At 41.2% G+C, this 21,421-nt stretch overlaps 1 protein-coding gene across 1 annotated transcript; it reads left to right on the top strand.

The window, feature by feature from the left end:
• Positions 1-5: 5 nt before the first annotated feature.
• On the top strand, positions 6-21,048 carry GSAP (gamma-secretase activating protein; the record flags this gene model as incomplete). Its single annotated transcript, XM_008937923.1, has 16 exons — positions 6-59; positions 342-411; positions 1,075-1,157; positions 1,812-1,865; positions 5,466-5,591; positions 5,992-6,047; positions 6,479-6,510; positions 8,166-8,227; positions 9,756-9,851; positions 13,773-13,843; positions 14,396-14,490; positions 16,221-16,340; positions 17,577-17,638; positions 19,564-19,668; positions 19,817-19,910; positions 20,948-21,048. Coding segments are annotated over 16 exons (1,281 nt in total), but the record flags the coding sequence as incomplete, so codon positions are not given.
• Between the last annotated feature and the right edge of the window lie 373 nt (positions 21,049-21,421).

Below are 21,421 nucleotides of genomic sequence, written 5' to 3' on the forward strand. Positions count from 1 at the left end.
TGGCGGCGCTGCACGGCGCCCTCCTGCACGGCCCGCTCACAGCAGACCTGGAGATGCAGGTGAGGGAAGAACCTGCTCCGAGCTTACTGCTCAGCGACCGATGTCTTAGACAAAGCAGGGGCAGGGCATGAGCGTTACCTGCCAAAGAAGAAAAGTCCTGATAGTGCCATCAGCTGGGCTGTCCACGCTACTTTATTGGCCAAGGCTGTCCTGAAAACGTTTTATCTCTGTATCGCTACTAAATGCAAAGTGTTAGTACCAACACCAGAATTTCTATAGTCTCTTACACAACATGGCTGAATGTAGAGATGTGACAAACTCCACTGTTCTTGTTCCTTCAGATTATTCGGTGGATTTCTGATAACCTGTCAACATGTCATTCTTTTGACCCCATCCAAGAGTTTATCATTGGTAGGTATTCCTTTTCCTGCATACTGAATTGTCATGCATACCCTAGTTGTGACTTCAGGAGAAGCCACAATGTCTCTTTGGTTACAATTTGTTAACTGGCCTGTGGTGTTAGAGAAAACATCAGTAGTTTAGAAATAGATCTCTTCAAATCAGATTAGCAGTAAAAATTTTCAAACGCGTTCTTCTATCTCCTGGGACAAATAGGTTTATTGTTATTTTAGGTCACTGGAGAGCAAATTCTCCATCTGGCTTCTGTCTTGGTTATCTGGGATGTAAATAATTGAGATTGGATTGGAAGAACAAATCTCTTCTAGCTTCCTCAAACCATTTTTTCATAAGGATTTGGTGTATCATGGTATTCTCTAATGGTTATTCCTCAGCCTAGCCAGTGCATGTCCTGTGCCCTGAGCCTTTGTACAAAGGACCCCTGCAGTGCTGAGCTGTAGCCAAGCAGCTGGCCCAGCCCTGCAGCCATCTGGACTTCTCTTCCTCCTTTTGTGCACAGAATGGGACCAGTTCCACCACGGAGGAAGCTGTTTCAGAGACAGCAGCAGGATTTGTCCCTAAAAAAATGTTAGATAAGGAACAGACTGTGAAGCCTGCTCTTGTTAACGGATAGTTTATACAATCTTGCCCTTATAAATCTTTTTATATTGCATTCAGCCTCTCTGTACTGCAGATTATGTGCAGAAACTCCCAATCTGGATAAACTTTTGCCCTACACGTCACTGCTTGACTGGATTGGGGTAAGATAACAGCTGGTACTTTAATAGCTAGAGGGAGTCTGTGTTTGTTTTTTCTCTTAGTACAGCCTTTAACTTGTATGCCTTACCTTTTCAGCAGCATGCTGTAAATCCATATCTGTGCTTTATGCCCATTTTATTCTGTCAGGTCTTAACCGTAGAGGTGTTCTCTGTTAGTCCTATCTTTTTGTCAGCAAATAAAAGCATTTATAAAGCAAGAACAGCTACAATAATGGAATGGGTGATTAAGTTGCTGTATTCATAATGAGGTATTAATTTATTGCATATCATATGGGGTTTATAATAAATACAGAATGTATATAACCAGCAAAATCATGCAGTTATTTCCAAGAAAAACAGTATCATTAGAGTTAAGATTCATGAGTGAGTTTGCAGAAGTAAAATAACTTCAGGCAAGATTCTACAGATAGGGTAAACAGCTTATTTTAATTTCTCTGATCTGACACTGTTCTAATATGTTGTCTTTTTTAAAATTATATGTATGAGAGAAACATCTTCTGTATTTTTGGCAAAAATGAATGTATAGTTTTGGCTGGCTAGTATCATAAATGAAACTGATAATGGATATTCACTTAGGTACCCAAATAGGCCCATGTTTTATGCTAAATAATTCTTATAATTTGTCTGTATTTATAGATTATCCCTGGAGTAACATGTTCAACAGACATAATTTCTCTACCTGTGTTAGAGGTAAGAGCCAGTATAAAACCCCATTTGTCTTTGCAGATAAGGAGCTTTTCTGTGGAGTGGGCCTGTGCTAATTACCACTGAAGCAGTGTCCCCACAGCCCTATCCAAAAATAGGGGTGAGCAGAAAATTGCCCTGTTTGAAATGGCTTATGCATCTACTGAAATAACAGTTACTCAGACTGATGTGTTCTAGATCAAAGATGCATTTTTTTTTTTCCCCCCTTTCTGAAGAGACTTCTTCCATTCAACAGGGAAAATCCTCCAAGAATTAATTCTTGTTATATTAGATTCATACCTCTTCACTTTGCAACTTCATTAGCTGGAGGTAAACTTAGCACAAGAGCCATATAAGATTTCTACATGTAGCTCAAAGTGGGGATACACAGAGATTCACTGTCCCGCTGCTGGTACCAGTGGTTCACGACCCTCTCACTTTGTTCTGTCCAGAGCATCCTGTGGCTGCACTGCTGCCAGGGCTCTGGCTAGCTAAATCTGGACAAATTCCTGCACAGCCTGGAAAAGGCAGCGAGCTGGATGAGGAGATCATGTGCTGTTTGGGTAGGAAATTGAGCTTTCCGTTGAAAACAACACGAGTGATTCTTCCCGTCTTCCATTCCACTCCCTCAGCTCCAGTTTAGAGAAATACTTGAAATTTTCCTGAGTGTTCCCCTACAAAATCTAAAAGGGGCTTTTAATAAACATCTTGTTATGGAGGGCTAGTGGGGAGAGTTGGAGTTTGAACGCAGCCGTACCAGCAACAAATGGGAGCAAACTCTGAGTACATGATAATATTGTTTTGTGTAGCACTTCAGAGAGGTGAGAGTCCGTTTCTTCCACAGTGCTTATAATTAGCTCACAAAACTTCAGCTTTCACAAAAACGTAAAATCAGTGAAACTACCCACTGTTCAGTCACCCCACAACGGTGCATCACGGCTGTGCTGCTATGGGCTCACAAGACTGCTGTCAGGGTATTGGGCTTTGCATTCTCTGATTGGAAGGGCAGCCCTGGGAGCTGGAACACCTGGGAAAACCAGATCTTGAGAAATTTTGTTTCTAGATAATCCTTGTAATTCACTGAGGTCAAAGTTAGCAGGCCCTTAATTTGTCTGAGATTGAATCTTGAGCCCCTGGGGGCATATGCCTTTAGCAGCTATACTTCCTGATTGTGGAACTCATTTCCTATTTCTGTCTGAAACCTAAACAGATTGGAAAGGTCAAAGTTGAACTAAAGATAAGTATTTCCTGCTACTTTTGATTGCAAATTGCTTTGACTCTTGAGTGAGGACAAAGATGATAACACACAGGGTAAGGTTTAGAGCATTGGCTGCCTTGTACCACTCCAGTGACACAAACCCACCACGGCTCAAGTTCAGTTGTTGGAGTTTCAATTGGTGTATGTTGTGGGCATCACAAGTCAGTCCATAGTGACAAATCTGGTCCTACAAGTAGTAGCTCCTTTGCAAAGATTTTATGGCATTTCACAGAAACAATGTTAAATTGTTGCTTTGAGATGCCTTTTGGAGTTCTCAATGTGTAGTGCAAGAAGTCATCAGAGAGATCAGCACAGGAAAAGGCAGCCTCTTCCTCACACTGACCAGGACGAAGAACGGTGCTTTAAGGAGAAGCTGCACATGCAGCTACGTGGTTGGTTACACAGCTCCCTGGATGCTTTCACTGCAGGGGAGCTGTAGCACTGCAGTTCCTGGGGGGAGGACATGCACCTCTTAAAGTTTATTGCCACCCTGCATCCTTTGGGAGGGCTCTAGCAGAGAGCTTGCTTTGTCTTCAGTTAAAAACAAAACAAATATTACATATGAAAGGCCTCATGGGAGCTTGTCATGGATTGCAACCTGCTAAGGCTGCTCAACCTCTTTTAAGTGTTCATGCTTAGATATTAAGAGCTGACTCTTTAGAAATATTTGCAAAATAAACATCATGTCATCAAATGAAGAAGCCTTCTCTTTTGAATCCTTGCCATGCTCAAGCAATTACAGATTTAATTAATCCTATATTTTTAAACTTTTGACTTTTTAATGAGATCTAATACAGTACAGGTTTTCTGTGGTGTCTGCTTTTAATTCTGAACTCTGTGGCTTCCTGTTGCAGATTCAATATATGAAAGAAACTTGCTGTCTTGCTTCCCAGCCCCCTGGCACACATCAAAGTCCCGTGTGGCCTGAAAGTGATTTAACAGTGGTGGTGCTGCTGCAGTTGCTGCAATTGGTCACTAGATGTTACCCTTACACTACAGTCTTGATATTTCTCTGCTTGCCTGTTGGTAACATTTAGGCAATGTACTGCAGTAGTAGGCTGTAGATGTTGTTAGTTAGATCCGGCAGGGTGAGCATATGGTGCCATATGCACTCCCTAGTTTCCAGCTGCTAAATATAACTAGCATGAAGCAAAACTGAGATTTATTTTTCTCTGCTGCAGCTACAGCAATAAAGCAACAACCAGCACTGGCAGCTGGAGGGAAGTGGCTGACAGGATTGAGTCTCTACAATTTATTTGCCTTGGCAAATTTAATTTATAGTTGGAAGTGGTTTTAAAACACTCTGAGCTTTTCTTTTAGAGGAGTTGTCATTGTGTAAAAGTAGGAGAGAGAGAGAGAGATAGAGGAAAATCCTACATGTTAACGCAAGACAATGGAATCTTATGAACTTTTCTTCCTTCAGATGTCACTGCTGTAGTGTCTGTATTGGGAGATAAATATATATAAAGAGGGACAAGAACAGCTAGTACCATCGCTTGTCTTTTAAAGCTGCTGAAAGGAATTGCCTTAATCTCCTATCTTCCTCAGCAATGATCACATCACTCCCTCTTTTTAAACAGCAGATTCAAATCTTTACACCTAGTCCATGAACTAGCTCAGGAAACCAGTGTGTGTGTGCTTGGGTTGTTTTTTTTTTTTTTTCCTCCTCCTGTCTGCTCACAGCTATGTTTAAATTAATTTCAGCATTAGAGTCAAAGGCTTCTGAATGGCTATGGAAATGTTTGGGTTTTGTTTCTTTTGTGGGCTGAGGCACTGTTACTTGAGGTTGGCAAATGGATGTTTGCAATGTAACTATTTATTAATGCAGCTTGAAAATAGTGGCAGCCAGCAGCTGCTGGGGTCATGGTGGTGTTTGTCTGTTTGAAACTGCTAGAAACCAAAATGGGATTTATTTGACCAAATGTAAACATTTATGTCTAAGTCAGTTGCCTAAGGCTCTTTTTATAGTCAGCGGAAGTCTAGACAATATGGCAAGTGTAATCTGCGGTGCAGTTCTTCCCATCACATCCCAAACATGTGAAGCAGGTCAGATGAATTATGATCTAGCAGTGTGCATTTCTTCCCAGTGACTTCAAAGGATCCTAAGGTGGCAAAGCAGCTGCATTACAGGCACCTGACTTCAAGTTTAAGTGCTACCCCTGCTGTCAAATCAAGGAAATAAAAGTGATGGGGGAAAAAAAAAAGAGTTTAACTGCTTTTAACTTTTGTCCCTTGGATTTTTATGGAGCTACATTAATCACAGTTGTTTACAATCATTTAGTGGGAGGGTGATAGGTATTTCTCAAGAGTGCAGCCTGTATTCATGATTTCCCTGCAATACTTTTCAGTTTCAAAACTCCACAGGCTTCTGGGAGAAACTCAACTCAAACTTGGAGAGTGTGAAGTATGCAGAGCCACACTTGCATTACCACAGCAATGTGCTCAGGAGGGAGTGGCATAACCTTTCAGAAGAGGTAAATATGCATGCACTGAAACAGTCTCCAGAGCTGCCTCCAAAGCCAAACAGAAGAGCTGGCTTTTTCATTTTGAGGATGAAGAAATGGGAATCTGATTATGAGATGTGCAAAAGCTTGCAGTCATTTTACTTATGGGGTGCTTGCCTCTAAGTCTTACTATGTTAAAATAATGTGAGAAATAAACACAAGCAGACCTTGCACATGCCTGTATTGTCATGTAGGTTAGATGTGTGAGTGCCTATGAGCATGGGGAGTTAGAAGGTGGGTTGAAGCCCCAGTGTATATTATTTGCACTTCTAGGGAAAACCAGCTTAATTTCTTCTCTCTGTTTTATCAGAGTATTTTAATTGACCTGATACTTTGTTCATTTGGGGATTTTTGTTTGTTTACAAACCAGAGAGAGGAGAGAAGAACCACAGCATATTTGAGGAGTATTTTTGAAAATGCCCAAAAGTAGGTACTATTTCCTATTATATTTACCCTTTCTTATTCTCTTGAAGCATACTGAAGGATTGAAGCTGACATTTAAATAAGTGATTAAGCATCTGGTTAGATACCTTACTTTAAAGAAGATTATCCAGCTGAAAATTAATTACTGGGATCCTTGTAATCACTACAGCATGACCTGAAATATCCAGGTCTCTAGAGCTAGGGAATTCATGGTAGACATTAAGTTACTCCTATGCAAACTAGACAAATATAGAATTTTTTAAATGCTATTTAATATTTACTAAACATAGTCACATGTACACTTCTTGGATTTCTTTGAAATCCTTGACAGCAGTCTTTGAAAGATCAAAGGGTCATTTAAGCTTATAGTGTCCTTATGAAATCCTGTAGAGTAATGCATATGAAATGAGCTGATTTTTTGTTTCAACCCCCAGGGTGCTTTTACATTTGGACACTTGGGACTCTGGTAAGTAAAACTTGTATTGATGTTGGCCTTAGCTGTAAAATGCATTATGATGTTTCCATCTAGCTGTTGTTGGCTACAACCAAATTGCTGTGTGTGTTTTCAGCACAGAATAGTTTAAGGCATTAAGATGAGCATTTATTAAGCTAGAGGGAAACTTTCCTTCTGATAGTAGTGGTAGGATCATACTGACTAGGAAACCCTTGAAAATGTAGTTCCTACTGTGTATTGTATCTAACAACATAAGCAGTAAACCTTCGTCTGCCTAAAGATTTCTTCTTCAGGACTTTTCTCCTGGATCAGAGTGTCGATGACACCATGTTACTGTTGAGTCTTGCCCACTTAGAACTCTGCAAGTCTTTGCACCTCTGGAACATGTGTGTGGTACAGATGGTGGCTGGTGAAAAATCTTGGTATAAAGAAAGCAGACGTAATGAATTTCCCTAGGCCAGGAACACTTGTAGTTTTCTGTTGCTCAATTCCTCTGTAACAAACTGAATTTAATAGTAAATTTAGTTCCTGCAGTTCACACAAAAGTGCCTTCTGTGTGCCCTTGCCACTGTGTGCTGGAATGTTGCTGATCTAGGTGCTGCTCACTCCTGTTCTTGATTTTTTTTTGACTGCATTCATTTCCAGCCCCTAATGCTGGTCATCCACACCACAGCTGTTACAGCTATGGGCTCAGACTTTGAGGACCTTGGATCAACTTTGACCATCTCAGGTTCATGTTTTCCAGAGGAGCTTAGTGATAAAGAAGTGATCTGTTTTAGCAGAGGACTTTAGAGCCCTAATGGCTCAATGGTTGGACTTGATGATCTTGAAGGTCCCTTCCAACCTAAAGGATTCTATGATTCTATGAAGTCAGCTGTTACCAGAGAATTTCTGGGTAGCTTCCAGACAGTAGCAAGCATCAATGCAGTGTATATTCCCTGGGGTAAATATATATTTCCAGATAAGCCAAGATGACTGGAAAGAACTTGGTAAAAAATTTTAGCACTTCTGTCTGTAAAATATTGACTTGATTTTCATCACTTATGTGATGAAACGAGATTGTTGTCTTCCTTTGTGTAGACAGGAAGTACTTATTAGGAAATACAGGGTATTAAATGTCAGTAGATACTGTAAACTCCTTCCATTTAGCTGTAAAAGTTACATTCTTTTACATAGTGGTGTCCAAATCCCATATGCAGAAGCAGACAAACCCTTGGAGAGAACCAGGGAAGTGGTAAATGATTCTGTGGGGTATTTTCTTTCTGTCTAGCCATTCCCTTGGAAAACCCATGCAGCTGTTTCAGCTTGTTTGTTTGTAAATGACAAGATCCAAATAGTATGGGCATTTCATTGCTGTTACCAGCAGGTTCTCTGAGCTGCTTTGAGCTACTGAATCACCACACTGGTAACTCCTACAGAAAAGAGTCATGCAAGTCAAGTGTCAGGTAGCGTGGCAGGCTTGTGTTCCTCCGTTAAGCACTTGAGGGAGAGGATGGCCAATACAGGGTTACTTTACATTCCTTGGTTCTCTTAGTTCTGTAGGTGAGTAGATCAAACCACCACTTCTGTTCCTTTGTGTGTTTCTAAGTACTTTTGAAGCTGGTTGAAGTCTGGTGTTACCTCTGTACCATCATGTCCTTGAATGATTCTTGCTCTTTTTATTTCAGAGGAAAGGCTAGCACCTCTCTTTCAAGAGGAGGATTATCAGCAGCAATTGCTAATGGGACTGGTATGTGCTTTTGTCACAGTGTGCACTAGAGGACGCACAGCCTCAACAAATGTAAAGAGGAAGCTCGTAAATTCCATTGCTGAGTGGAAGCTCAGAGTAACTATGGGACAAACATGGTATTTCCTGAGTTTTATAGTTCATAGTCAGGATATCATATCATAACAAGTCATGACATTGGAAGGCATAGGGGGCAAAAAACAGCAATGAAATTTTTGTCAAAATGCTTGTTCCCAATACAAATTTTTTTTTTTTTTGCTAGAAACTATTATTCCATCCTCCTGAAGTTCATCTTAATGTCAGTGATTTTTGGACTAATTTACGTCCTTAAAACATGTATAAGTGAATTCCCCACCCACTGCTTTCCTTCAAGAGAAGACCACAGATCTTCTTGCTCCTCAAGTTACTGTCTCCGTTTCCTTCCACCTCACCTTTGGGACTGCTCTGGATGTTCTGAGGCCCCTTCCTCTTTTGCACTGGTTTCAGTGATGATCTCTCGCTCTAAAGGATCTACCATCCTTCTACCTATTTCAAATCTCTACCCGTCCTTCCTCTTTTTAAATACACATCTTTGCTTATCTCTTGTTCTATTAAAATTAAATAAAACTTTAGCATGCACTGGAAGGTCTCAGCACTGCATATGTGAAGAGCTTGTCACTGTCCTGTCCAAATTCAAGGCAAGTCTTTTCTTTGCAGTCTTGTTCCTTTGTTTCCATGTTTTGCTTCTTACTCTCTGAAGCTTCTCTAAATTCCTTCCTTGTAGTTTTAGACAAATCCGAAAAGCAGGTCACTGCTGTCCTTTGTCTGTGGTTTCCTAATAACCTATATTGCTTTGCTGACACACTGAGATTACTCTGCTTGTCAGCTCCTTGAGACAGTTTATTTGCCTGAGCTTTACTCTGGGCTTTGAAACAAATAGAGCTTCATAGTAATTCTCAGCAAAGAGCCAGCATGGACTTCAGTTGCAATCCAAAGTTATGTGAGATCAGAGTATATCAGAAAGGAGAAGGCAGGGAGTGGCATGGACTGTATGATAACAAACAGCTGATTTTAAAGACTCTACCATTAATGTTTAACCTGAAGTTGCCATTAGTCACTCAGGTACTCAGGCTCTTGGCTACTACCACAAACTGTACTACCTATAATTTTCTCTGTCATAAAATCTCTGTTTTAGTTGTACATAATAACTATTTCAGGACTCAATGTGCATGTTAAAAACCTTTTCATCCTGTTCACTTGGCTTTACCCAGAGACATTTAAGAACCATAAACTTTGTTTCTTCAATGACATTGAAGGTTCAATTTACCTCTCATTTTGCTGAATCTGAACTAAACCATTTAAAATATTCACATCTGCTGTTGAATTTGGCAAGATGGTACAATAGCTTGGCACCTCCCTCTGAACTGGGTCTTGCAACAGGGAAGCATCCTCTTGTGCTCATACCTACTGATCAGGCCCTGCACCTGCTTGAGCTTTTGTACCTTCTGAGGATGCCCATAGACACTGAATTGTTGGCTTTTTTTTTTCCTAGATGGTTGCTCAGTTAAAGGATCACCTTATGAGACATCTACAGTATGTAGGAAAAAAGAAGATTGATGAAATAGTTTTGGATTATGTTGCAAACCTGGTTAGTCTAATTTCATAATCATTATCGTGAGCAAGCATGTATTTGTTGGATAGTAGGATATTGGGTGTGTACTATGTGTATACAACATATATTTGGTGGGAGGAAATTATTTTTAAGATGCTAAACCATATTTTGCTGCTTAATGTTGCATATAATGATAAAGGAAATGATACTTAAGAATTGTATTGGTCACTCAGAATATAGAAGAAACAGTTCCCTTTACAGCTTGTGGTGTACTCCCAGAAGTGAAAATATGAACTCATCCTGAGAGTTGAAAGAATGGTCTTTATTTTTCCTTTATTTTCCCCCCTGTTGAATACATTGCTGCATGTCTTGAATAATCAAACTGCCATCAGGGAAAATAAAAAATGAGAAAATTTTCACTGTAGTATGACACAGGGGTAAAATGTCACTACTCCTTCATACTGACTTCAGTGGGCTTTTTGTGAGTGTAAGAGGAGATGGAGTTCTGCCTGAAGAAATTCATATAAACTATGATGCAAATTTGCTTTCAAAAGTCTTATTTTTATGTTTTCATTCCCTTAAGAGGAACTTTTTGAAAAAAAGCTGTAAAAACTATGGCTGTTGTGTATAGAAATGATTGTACCTGCTTTTGTGTCTCTCAACATGAAGTCCTTTAAGTGTAGAATGTAGCCCTCAAAAGCTCACATGGCAACTAACAGTAAGTTGTTTGCTGTGCTAGCCCTGCCACAGGGTTCTGGAGAAACTCCCCTCCCCAGTGCTGTTTTCTAGGGATGGGTGTATGGGGAAAGTTGTGGAGGCTACTGAGGCCTGCATCTGTCACAAGGCCTGTGCCAATCCCTTGTCCTCTCAGCGTTGGTGTTCTCTGAACTGCTGCAGCTCCCACTGAGGTTACTGACTTTCCTGTTCAGGCCTTCTCTAGAGCTTGGCAAGTTCTGTTTTCTGTATCTTTATAGGAAAGAAAGAAAAATTAGTGACTGATTAAAATAGGGACAGTACAGCGTGAAGCAAAGCTTTGTGTCTTAAAACAGTGCTGAAAAAAGTACAAATGGAGTGTTTATTCTCCTTTCATTTCTTTTTCCAGTTATCTTTTTTCATTCTTACTATAAACAAACGTAAAAAAAATGAAAGCACCTACGCAGCCTTGATCTACAGTGCTAAATTATGGTACACTAAATCTTACAATCAAAACAAATCTCAGACATCTCCATTGGCAAACTCTCAGAATTATTTTCTTAACACGACTACAAGTAAAAATTCTCTTAATTTACAGACTTTCCTTTCTTGGAAAGCTACTATAACCAAAGATACTGTGTCTCTAAAATTGCTTCTGCCCTCTGGCTGTTTGAAAATCTTCAGAAATTTCTTTGTTAGGCTTTGTTTTCCCCTCATCCTAATCAGAAGTTCTGATTTCTAAAAAAAAAAAATTTTCTAAAAGCTTGAAAGCTTTTCAGAGTAATGAATAGTTTTGATTTTGCTGATGATTTTCCGTAGCATCAGCAGTGTGTAGCTGAGCTACTGAAACTAATGAACCAAGAAGAGATTTTAAATTATTTGCTTGTCTGTTTGCTTTCATAAAGGTATTTTTTTTTATTCTATTCAGGAGCAAAGGAGTGCCTGAGAACAGGGCTTTGTGGTGTGTAGCCACTGTATAAATCAATTGCAGCTGAAGTCAAAATATCCAAGACATGGGAGCGTTGACAGTTTCTCATAGCAACGAGTCTGCTGTTTTGTCAGAGAACTGTGTGTATTTGTATACAGAGAAGTAACATGGGGAAGTGTGAATGAAATGTCTTGGTGGGAATTCCTGTGTTTGCCAAAGATCTGCAGAGCCTGAGGATGTCTGGTGACCAGTCTGCATGCCACCTAGCCAGTAGTAGTAGTTTGTATGTCCCTGTTCTATTTCCACCCTGCAATCACTTTCTTATCCTTACTCCATATCTGTTTCTCTCTCTTTTCATTCCAGTGGGGCAGGAAAGGGTGGGATAACTTAGAGAAGCAGCATGGCATTTGCTGCTCTGACAGCAAATAGTGAGGAGGGGACTCGGAGACAGCAAGACCTTGTCTTACTCCCTTTTCTCCTGCTTCTTCTCTTTGGCTACTTCCATGTCTTTCCTGTAGAAACAGCCACAGGAGCTGAGCACTTGTGGTTCCAAATTACTTCAGCAGAACTCAGTCTACTCAGCAGTGTTGCCTGGAAATGTTCTGAGACAGCAAGGTCCTTTGCCGGTGTCAGCCTCGGCCCTACTGCATGCCCTGTCTTGCCATGGATCGTGTGCTGTCTTACTAGTTTAGAGCAGTCCAAGGAAATGGCTTCTGGTACTTGCCCAGAGGAACCTCATACTGTACATCTTTGTTATTAAGTGGGTTTAGCTTTTAACTTTGTTCCCCCAGAGGCCGATTGCTGGCCTTGGAGAGGAAACTGCCTCTATAAAATAGTTTTCTTTCTCATGTGCCCATTATCCTGTGTGTTACAGGTTGAGACATGGCTTCTCTTTCTATATGTATTTTTTATAATGTCCATTGTAGGTGATAGATGCTGATCTCCAAAGGGAGTAGTGCTGTTGGTGGGAGTGTTATGTCAGAAGCATGCATGTATTTAAGATTTCAGTATGTTGTGGTAGCTAAGTGGGCTATGACTTAGGAAGTTGTTCTCTCTATGCCCTGTGAAAGCTGTACAGTTTGCTGTGTTGTTAAGCAAAGAGTATTGATTCTGGAGTATCATACCCATGAAAATTGTTTTTGTTGTGCAAATAATGTGGTTTTAGAGTTTGTAAGGACCTTCCCTTTACCTCAACACTTGTCTTCAGATCCAGCTGTATCTCCTGATGCAGAGGCATTAGCTGTAACCTGTGTGCTGGCCAGGGATGAAAGTTGTTCTGGCAGCAGGTGTGGTCTTGTGACTTTTCTCTGAAAACTGGAAATCATTAATTTCCTGGAAAATGAGTGGAGAAAACTTGCCATACTTGAGAGAGATCAAGCTGGAGCTTGCTACTGCATCAAGAAAGTATTAGGTGGTTATTCTGCATCAGGTAGCTGTGCAAGGCTGGATGGAGGGGTGGGGGGACAAAGTGCTGCCTTGTAGAGATTTCTGGCCACGGTACAGATGAGAGCACTCAGGAGCATTACTGAAGACCAATATTCCTGTTTTGGCCTTTGCACATGAACAACTTCTGCATATCCTGTTTCTGTCTTGCTCAGAGCCTGAGACAAGTTAACTGTGAGGGGCTGGCTAGACAAAGTCACTTTGTCTCTTTCATGCCTGGTTCCTCTCTCTCAGCTGCGGAAGCTTAGAAGGTCCAAGTGAGAACAGGGCTTGTGGCTTTTGTATGCTGACAGTCTGTCCTGACAGTTAGTTTGGGAGCACAGAGAAGTGACACTGGGCCAAGGGATTGTTGTACTTCACTAAGAGCAAAACCAAAGCTCAGCAGAGGAGAGACATTTTCTTTTCTTATCTTTTCCTCCTTGCCAGGACTAGATTTGTGGGATTCCTCCTGCAGACTTTTTTTCAGCAAATGGTATTCCACTGACTTCAGCATCATCCAGTTTTGTCTGGGTCCTAGGGACCTTGCCAAATGCTCAGCCACTGAGACATGTGGGTTCTGCTTTCATGGCAAACCAATCTTTGATAACTTGATGCAAGAGTGTGAGATCAGCTGATTCCCAGGAAGCATGATGTGTTAAGATGCTGTATGTCTTTCACAATGCTTTGATGAGATGGAGGCACTTAGTTTAAACTTGTGGAGTAGGACAATTGAGTTAAAATTTGAAGTTTAATCACTTTTACATTTTAAGCTTCTAGGAAAAAAGATAAATACTGAAGGCTTAATAGAAGTTTCATGATAAGGTTTTAACATAAACTGGTGTGTGAAATGAAGGCCAAGTGCCTGCTGTACAGACACCTTGTAACATTCAGTTGGTTTTGTTTTTGTTTTTTAGCTGAACCTAGTACATCGAATAATGAAAGAAGTTTGGAGGAGATACCAGCTTCATTCTTGCATCTTCTGCTTGTGAGCAAGTCACTTGTTAGAGCTTCCAGTCTGCCTTTTAAAATACAGGCATAATAATTTTGGTCTTCAACAGTACCACTTGCTTGAAGTGGTTACTCTACTGTGGATGTCAGTATGACTCAGGCACTCCTTGTAGTGATCCTGCTGTCCCTCTAAGCCAACGTGGATATTAATCGCATAGGCAGTTTTAAGGCTGGAGCTCAAAGCTGCTGAGTCCACAGTGGTCTCAAGCTGGGCAGTGGGTGTTGAACACCTATAAAAGCCAGGTCACTTGCACCAGCACTCAAAATATTTCACCTATTGCTGTTTGTACCAGGTACTGCTGAGAACCTTGTAAATGTACAGTAGTGGGGAAAGGTGACACCACAGACTGTCAACAGTGAACAGCTAGTGCCGTGAGGTGACAGACATCCAAGTACACATATGGCATCCCATGGCAATTCACCCCAAATGTGCACTAAATGCATGCATGTAGTACAACAAGTTGACTATATCTTCACTAGAGTGTTGATCTCTCAAGTTCCTAATATGTCGCTACTCTGTTAAATACAGCAATGAGAGAGGAAGCGCAGAGGAGTTCACCGTGTTCCACATCATGAGTCGGATTCTGGAAGCTGCCAATGGCCTGTGCATGCCTTTGCCTCCCGGTACGGCCTGTGCCACGCTGCTTGCATCAGGAGTGAGGAGAGCAACGCTGTGAGCTCCTCCCAGAAGAGCAGTAGTTGCAGCATACGTGTCAAGTTAGCTTTGGCAGTGTTGAAACCTGTTCAAGACAGTTACAGAGGGGAAGACCCTCCATAAATGTATGCAAGTGAAATGAGACAGAACTGAAGAGTTACCACAAATAGAGACAAGTCAGAGTTTTAGTAGTTTTCAGCTTCCATCAAAATGCTTGAGCACAGTCTTAGTTCAGAACTAAGATTTAGACTTCTTTCATTTATATTTTTTTTCCTTATCCAAATGGACTTCTATGTCATGGGCTACAAGGGAAAATTCTATCCTGGAGAAGGAAGGAAAAAAAAAAGGGTTTTCTTGTGCTGTGATCCTCCTAATATTTTTCAGTTTTGTCCTGAGAGGATTCTTTCCAGCCTTGACAGAGGAGCTGATTCTGATAGCAGACTTCCATTGTGCTGAGCTCTTCATAATTAGTCTTTTCAAAGCACTTGCTTATTTTTGTTAGGGAACGACTTCTTAACTTCTTAATGCTTTCAGTTTGTTGAATCTTTTTAGTTTGTATTTCCTGACTTATCTTCAGTCTGTGAAACTGGTTTTGGTATGAGGTTGTCACTTAAACTTACACTGTGTGGGTGCAAATGGTGCCACATGATGACAAGACCATCACCTGGATGGTGATAAGTGAGAAACTGAAGTCTCAGTGCTGCCTGTAGGAATCATGGAGGCAATAAGGTTGGAAAAGACCTTCAAGATCATAAAATCCAACCATCAACCCAACACTACCATGACCTGAAGTACCACGTCCACATGTTTTTTGGACTCCTTCAGGGATGGCGATGCCATGACTTCCCTGGGCAGTCTGTTCCAATGCATCACCACTCTTTCAGTAAAGAAATTCTTCCTAATATCCAATTGAAACCTCCCCTGGTGCAACTTGAGCCCATTTCCTCTCATCCTATTGCTAGTTACCAGAGAGAAGACACCAACACCCACCTCACTACAACATGCTTTCAGGTAGTTGTAGAGAGCAAACAGGTCTACCCTCAGCCTTCTCCTCGCCAGGCTAAACAATCCCAGTTCCCTCAGCTGCTCCTTATGAGCTTATCTCATAAGATATGCTCCCCAGACCCTTCAGCAGGTTTGTTGCCCTTCTCTGGACCTGCTCCAGCACCTCAGTGTCTTTCTTATACTGTGATGCCCAACAGTGAACCCAGTACTCAGGCTGTGACCTCACCAGTGCAGAGTGCAGGGGCATGACCCCTTCCCTACTCTTGCTGGACAGTTTTTGATACAGGCCAGGATGCTGTTGGTCTTCTTGGCTCATGTTCAGCTGGCTGAGTGTCTGGATGGCAGCCATATACTGAGGGTGGTGAGGCCTCCGGTTCTAAGAGGAAAAAGGGAGATAAAAGACTAATTAATATACTAAGTCAGATGTAAGGCAGCAGCTTGAAGATGTTTAACAACTGTGTATGACTATAGTGGCTGTTTTCAGTCTCCTTGGTTCTCCTCTGACAGGATTGTACTTTAGAGGACTTAGAGAATGACTAAAGACTACTGAAACTGATTTCCTCATCAGCTAGAAACAAGTTAAGGAAAGTGTTTGCTTTAGCTACAGTAGTGCTAGTTCCTAATGTAGACTGAGAAAAAAAAAAAAAAACCAAACCAGTTTTGTTGTACCAAACAAGGAATGTCTCTTTCACAGGTTTTCACACCCTGCACTTGGGGCTTGGTATTCGATGCCTCCCTCTGCACACCCTCCTGCACTATATTGATACTGGAGTCCTGCGTCTGACAGAAACTTGTGTCAGCAAACTGCTGAAAGGTACAGTGAGTTTTCATGTGTTTAGTTTGTTCCCAGCCAGCTCACTGGGGATGATGTCCTTTCAGCTGTTTGGGCTCTCACAGGATGTACTGCCTGGGAAACTCATCTCAGAGAGTTGTTTTGGGGAGGGCTGTAGCCAATGATGTTGCCTAGCTGAAAGGAGAAGGTTAGGGCTCAAACTATATGATTGAGTTTTACCATAGTAGACAAAGAAATATCTGTTTGGAAAGAATTTGAGCTTACAATTTTTCTACTTGGGGCTTCTTAGAGAAGTGAATAATAAAGCTCATCATAGACTTTCCTTGGGGGGGGATTTCTGTGAAAATTTATGAGAGTGCCCATGTATGAGTAAGGAACTTAGTCTGCTGTCCAGTGCTCAGCTTTATCTTGTTCCAAACATAAAGTAAATCCTAGTGCTGGAATTAGCAAATGGCTAGAAGCTCTGTGCTAGGAAGTGATTCAAAATAAGCAAATTAAAGTCTGCTTGGCTGACCAATATTTTTAGTAAATGTTGAACTTGTGAATGGCTTCTAAATGTATTGTACTGGTAACTAAAAGCAGGAGATAAAGAAGCTCTGTATGAATCCCTGTAGTCACTGGGACCAGATCATGTTCACTATGTGGCTTTCTTCTCAGCAGGAGCTAAGTAGCTTATTTTCACAAAGGAGGTTTAGGAGTAAGCTAGCACACACCTGGGAATGACAGGGGCCTTAAGCTTCAGAGTGAAATTGGGGGTGGGACAAAATGGCAGTTGCAGGCACAGTCAGTCACACTTGGGCTAATTACCTTTCCTAGGTCAGAAGGCAGGAAGAGACACCTGTAGCATGAGGTTCCTGGGATGCAGCAGCACAACTCTCCAGCAGTAAAGCACTTGGCTACAGCTCCAGCCATGTTCCTTTGTAACGTGCTGTTTCTCTGGTGTTCAAGAGAGGGACAACACAATGTGCTCCATAAATCTGTGCCTGGTCTTGATAAATGAAAGATTATAAATGTGGGGAGTTCTGCTGAACAGGTTTGAGTTACTGTACAAATTGTTACATAAAGAGGTGAACTTACATGCACAAATACATAAAAATATTTATGTAAATGGTATTAAATAATACTCCTAGTACCACTTACTTAAAATCAACTTTTTCCTTTCATTATGGAAATTTGTATTTGTTCAGAATGTCTTCAGTTGAAAGTTTATGTGCTTACTGGTTTGGGTTTTGTCCTTTTTCTTCCTTTCTCTTATAGACCTGGATGACACTGAGAAAAATGAAAAGCTGAAGCTCAGTATTATCATGAGGCTTCCCGAGGTAACTAATGCCTTTGGATTTCACTACGTGGATTCTGGAATTTCCTCCTGTCCTAGTTTTCCAATAGAAGATTCACCTGTAACTCAAATAGGGTGCAGATATAACCTGGACTTCCACAGTTTCTCCACCTGCTGCTCACGACCTGTAGAATACTCTGATAACTTAGATGATAGATTTAACTGTAGTGTGTTACAGTGGCCCCAGTGCCCAGCAGGAAGCAAATACATGAGACTGATGCTGTTTTGCTGAGCACTCATCTGCAGAAAGCAGCATGGGTTTAACAGAGCTTAAAGAGGATTTATGAAGGGCTTGTGTGTTTTTTAACATTCACAAATGCCGTTCCCATTTGTGACCTCTGCATTAGGTTTTATATATTTTGTTATCAATTATGTTCAAAAGCTGGTACCATAAAAGCTGTGAGACCTGATCATAGGAGATGCCTGTGGTGGGGATTGAATTACAAGGTCTCCCCCTATGAAATATCTCAGTCATGCCCATTGGGAAGGTGACTAGTTGAGCTGCATGCTGGAACTGTGTACTGATGCTCCATTAGAAGTTCCACCAGATAGAAGATTGACTTCTTTTCCCTTTTTGTTCTTAGTGCACGCCACAGTACTGCAGAGGGATCACAACATCTCAGTGAGCAGAGGAATACCAGGGATCCCCCTTGGGAACTCCTTGCTGTAGAACAGGCTTTTCTCAACATAAGTTGCTTATTGTTTGTTCATTATGAGCTATTACGTATAGTTCAAATGGCCAGAAGTGCCACTTTGGTTTTCTTCGAACAAGGGCTTCTTTATTTGGCAGCAGTTCTGAGAAGTGGTAGGGAGGGAGAACTCCACAGGAGGTTCTTTGTATCTTGTTTTGGGCATGTGTTGGTGAGCTGGGGTCAGCATGGGGCCTCTCTGAGCTGCCAGCCTCAGGCCTGGTGGGTGGGGAACACCATTCCAACCAGGCTTTGACGTGAAGGGCTGAGCTGTGGGGGCTTTAGGGAACGTGTACTGCTAGTTACACACAGTCGGCTCAGTGCCTTATTGTATCTATTTAGAGCTTTGGGAAAAAAATGAAGATAATAGTTTGTTTGCCAGAAAGGACACTTTGGGGTCAATCAGACTATTTTGAGCAGGTTACATTCAATAGATGACTTCAGTTGCATCAGAAGCAAGTATTTGGGAACCATTGAAAGTGTCCAGCATTTCCTAAATGAGCTCTTTCAGTAGCCTGCATTGCAATACAACTGGAAGGGAGGGTGGAGGCCGGGAGGGAGAGATCTGGATAGGGAAAATAGCAGAAGGTGGAGCTAATGTGGAGCTTAGTGTGCTCATATTTATCATTGGAAGTTTTGGGACATCTGGGTTTGAATCTCTTTTGCCTTTTGGAATGTGAATCAAGGTAATCGATTCCCAGGATGATGTCCTAAATAATGGGATGCAAGTTCTGTTCCCAGTATCTCTCCTTGTCAGCATTCTGCTTTTGTAAGAAAGATTCCTTAGGCTGGGCCTGACAGAAGCCCTGTTCTGAACAGGACATTGAGGAATGGGGCATCTCTGTTCTTCAGGAGAAGAATGGATCTAAACCAAAGAGTCACAGTAAAGGATAAACAGTCATTTTAAACCTCAATCTGTATTTAAGTACATGTGAAAAGTGGAACACACTGATTGATAGAAACTTGCTGAGTAGCTCAGAGGATACTGAGTAGCAACGTTTTGATTGTTTCCCACATTTTGGGAACATTAATGGCTGTGAAAGGAAGGTTCTGTGGCTAAAAATGATGACATTTTAGGTTATGTTATCAGTATCTGAAACCAAAATATCTGTGTTTGGGTTTTTTTTCCTCCTTTTCCTCCTTTTCTTGCTCCTGAGTTTCCACTGTTCTGTGTCTACATTCTCAGGTTTTGGGGTTGTTTTTTTTTTTTGCTTACTAGGCTCTTGGTCAAAAGCTCTGCCAGTTTTGGAATCATCCGATAAATGCTAATTTCATTGCACGGAAATACGTAAAATTCCTGCTCGAGAAGCTGGGGAACAGGCAGGTAAGAGCACATGGGCCATTTTAAACATCCTTTACTTTGCCAGTGATGAGATTTCAGACCTTTCTGTAAACTGTAGCATGCTAAAGATAACATTGAAACTTGCTACTATGTGACTTTGTGAACTGACCTGAAATATTCTCCCTTACAGTGTACCAGGCCTATCCCTGAGAGACTCTCAGTCCCTGTAGAGTTTTTGCCACTTAACTACCTGATTAATATGCTGGCAGAAATAGAGGATCAAGGTAATGTTAATTTTGTACTTTGGAAGACCAGTATTTGATGCTCATGCTCAGCTGTATTCTGCCTATACTGACATAACAGAGTTCTAAAACTCCAGTGATACCTGCATGTGTAGGTTTGGTCATCTTATTGCAATTGGAATTGTCAGGACATTTCTTCACTGCATATCCTTTCATCCAGATCCTCTGGGTGTTGAATCCAGTTAGTAAACTTGTGTTTTTCAGGACACGTGCAGTGGAATGTGGCTCACCCACAGTGTGGTGGTAGCTGTTACTGTGTTCAAATGGGGAGAAGAGCTTGTTCCTTATTTACACAGTCTGGTGGCTAAGAGGCAACACAAATCAGATCTTCCACTTTGGAAAGTGGAAGATTACCTCTGAAGTAACAGGGTTGGTTTTTTGTTTGTTTTTCCTGATGCTGTTCCTTTTTATTTTAAATTCAGTTTGAATTGGGTAGGGTACTTACTTCATACAGTGAACCTAAGCATCTGAAGGCTTTTTTTTTTTTTTAATCCCCCTGGAGAAACAGGGTACACTAAGGGAAGCATTACATTCTTTAGCATTACTGGCTATGCTTGTACTAGCAAGCAAAATAAAGTCAGGATAAGGGCCTGAAGGCTAAAATAGTATTGTCCATGTATGGATATCATCCCATTTGGGGAGAGAAAAGAGTTAAACCACATAGAAGCAGGTGAGAATGTGTCCTGGTTGGTTTTCTATACTAGCACAAACGTATCCACTGTGAGTAAATCTTGGTTTGAATCTCTAGTGTAGAATTAGTGTGGAAGTCCCTGTTGGCCTCCAGAGATGGTCTAGCTTTCCTCTGTTTGGATATCATTTACTTATATCCCACTAACAGGGAAGTTTCTGGCATGGATGGGCATCCAAATGACTCCACTGAAAGCTGCACTTATTTTGTGTAAATGAAGGTCCATCTGTGGCCTTATCTCGCAGTACTGTAGATGAAGATGTTTAATAGGCTGCAGGACTAAGTGTGTGAACACAGTTCTTTAAATACTTTTCTCACAACGTTTTTGTAGGTGTGCATCCATATGAAAACCAAGACCACGTTAACGTACGATTTGTAGAGGAAACGGCACTCAAACACACTATGGCACGTCTGGGGCTCAAATATTCCTGAAATGACATGCTGTTGAAGAAAGCCAGCTGTGGTGCTCTTACAGAAAAGGAGTCACACAGAAGTGTGTAATTGACTTTCTTTTTGTGTGTGTTTGTTTTAAACTGAAATGTCATGTTGTTTTCTAAATAACTGGCAGTTTTGTGTAGCCACTATTACTGACATAAGTACTTGATTTTTTTTGGTGCAATGTATTAAGGCTGAAATCACTGACTTCTAGATAAATCCTAGAGAAATCTGTCTGAGACAAACCCAGGCGTCCTATGAAAGAAGTCTGTGGTTTCATCGGTTCATGCTGAAGTGGTCAAATGAGCAGAACGACGACGAGTGTCGAAACATGCTGTGAAAATTGGTATTGATAGCAATTATTTTAACA

The sequence above is a fragment of the Merops nubicus genome, unplaced genomic scaffold (assembly GCF_000691845.1).
Source record: "Merops nubicus isolate BGI_N331 unplaced genomic scaffold, ASM69184v1 scaffold19383, whole genome shotgun sequence".
NCBI classification, from domain to species: domain Eukaryota; kingdom Metazoa; phylum Chordata; class Aves; order Coraciiformes; family Meropidae; genus Merops; species Merops nubicus.